This window comes from Penaeus monodon, chromosome 20 (genome assembly GCF_015228065.2).
Source record: "Penaeus monodon isolate SGIC_2016 chromosome 20, NSTDA_Pmon_1, whole genome shotgun sequence".
Taxonomy (NCBI): Eukaryota; Metazoa; Arthropoda; class Malacostraca; order Decapoda; family Penaeidae; genus Penaeus; species Penaeus monodon.
In genome coordinates, this window is record NC_051405.1 from 43,258,028 (window position 1) to 43,259,284 (window position 1,257).

The following is a 1,257-nucleotide window of genomic DNA, read 5'->3' on the forward strand; positions in this document are numbered from 1 at the left end:
TCCCAAGTACAACAATGGAAATGGAAGTGAAAACTTTTTACAATAACTGCTTTAGTCAAAATTTAGTTCATTTATAGAGTAAACAGGCAGAGGGACTATAAGTACATAAATAGTTCCAACTGCCGACCCTGATCTAAAAGGTTTGTGTATTCTTTCACTGTTTATATCATCCAACAAATGCATTTTTTGTTCCCAAATATTATCATCACTTTTACTCTAAAATAAATATACTGTATAATCTAAAATATAGGACTCATGCTAATACTTTTATTATATCACTAACTACTATTTATTTTATTTGCTATTATATCATTCTTCAACTACTGATAATTTGCATATTATAAAGGTTTAAAAAAAAAATGGCCTTTCTTTTTTCTGGTATGTATTTTAAACAAAAATATTTTGCATCTAGTCTGAAAATTCTGATTAATTCCTACTATGCTATTATCACCACAATTTGGAATTAGTACATGAATTAACCAACCTACTACAAACACCATTTTACTTAAGACTGCCTGCTTTATAAAACATGGTATCAAACTAACATCTGAAAAATGATGAGAACTACGGACACAAAATTCTACAATGCATTACAAATAATAATATGTTGCCGACTGATTTCCATAAAAAAGAAACGGGAAGAATAAATATGAATTAACCTCAATGTCTGTCAGAAACAAACTGTATTAACCAAAGAAGACTTACTATGAGATGCATTTAAAAATGTAGATTATTATTGAATTCATTAAAATTTCTTTATCATAATAAAGCAAAATAACAACTGCACGTCTCTTCGGAAATGTAATGCAGTGAAAAATAATTTGGTGACAACTACCTACATGAATGATGCTACAGCCCTAACTAGATGACATCCACATTTATGTAATATTAACAAAGCCAAGTTACTTTGTATTAAACAAAGCCAAGTTACTTTGAATTAAACAAAGCCAAGTTATACAGCTGTTCATTCAACGTTATCTCTATCTAAGAATTCCTTCCAAAAGTACCTATACTTCTACCAACACTCATCAGGTTTAAGGATTTCACAAAAGAAAGTTACTTGTATCTATACCTCCCCTGTGCAATTCAATAAACGGAATACACATTGCATAACCCACAGCAAGGGGAAAAAAGATGTCAAAACTGAAACTCTATTCCTCCATTTTTGGTTACTTCTAATCTTTTGCAAAATGCTTGGTTGGGTAGTGGTCTTCAGTACTCTTCGACATGGGACCTCATGTAATCATACTGTTCTCT

At 30.6% G+C, this 1,257-nt stretch overlaps 1 protein-coding gene across 1 annotated transcript in view; it reads right to left on the minus strand.

Moving 5' to 3' along the window:
* Positions 1-364: 364 nt before the first annotated feature.
* The window catches only part of LOC119585853 (2-oxoisovalerate dehydrogenase subunit alpha, mitochondrial-like), a 16,148-nt gene continuing 15,255 nt past the window's right edge, over positions 365-1,257 (minus strand). Inside the window, 2 exon segments of the mRNA XM_037934584.1 lie at positions 365-1,214; positions 1,216-1,255. Of these exon segments, the coding sequence (XP_037790512.1) occupies positions 1,176-1,214; positions 1,216-1,255 (79 nt within the window). The 3' untranslated portion in view covers positions 365-1,175.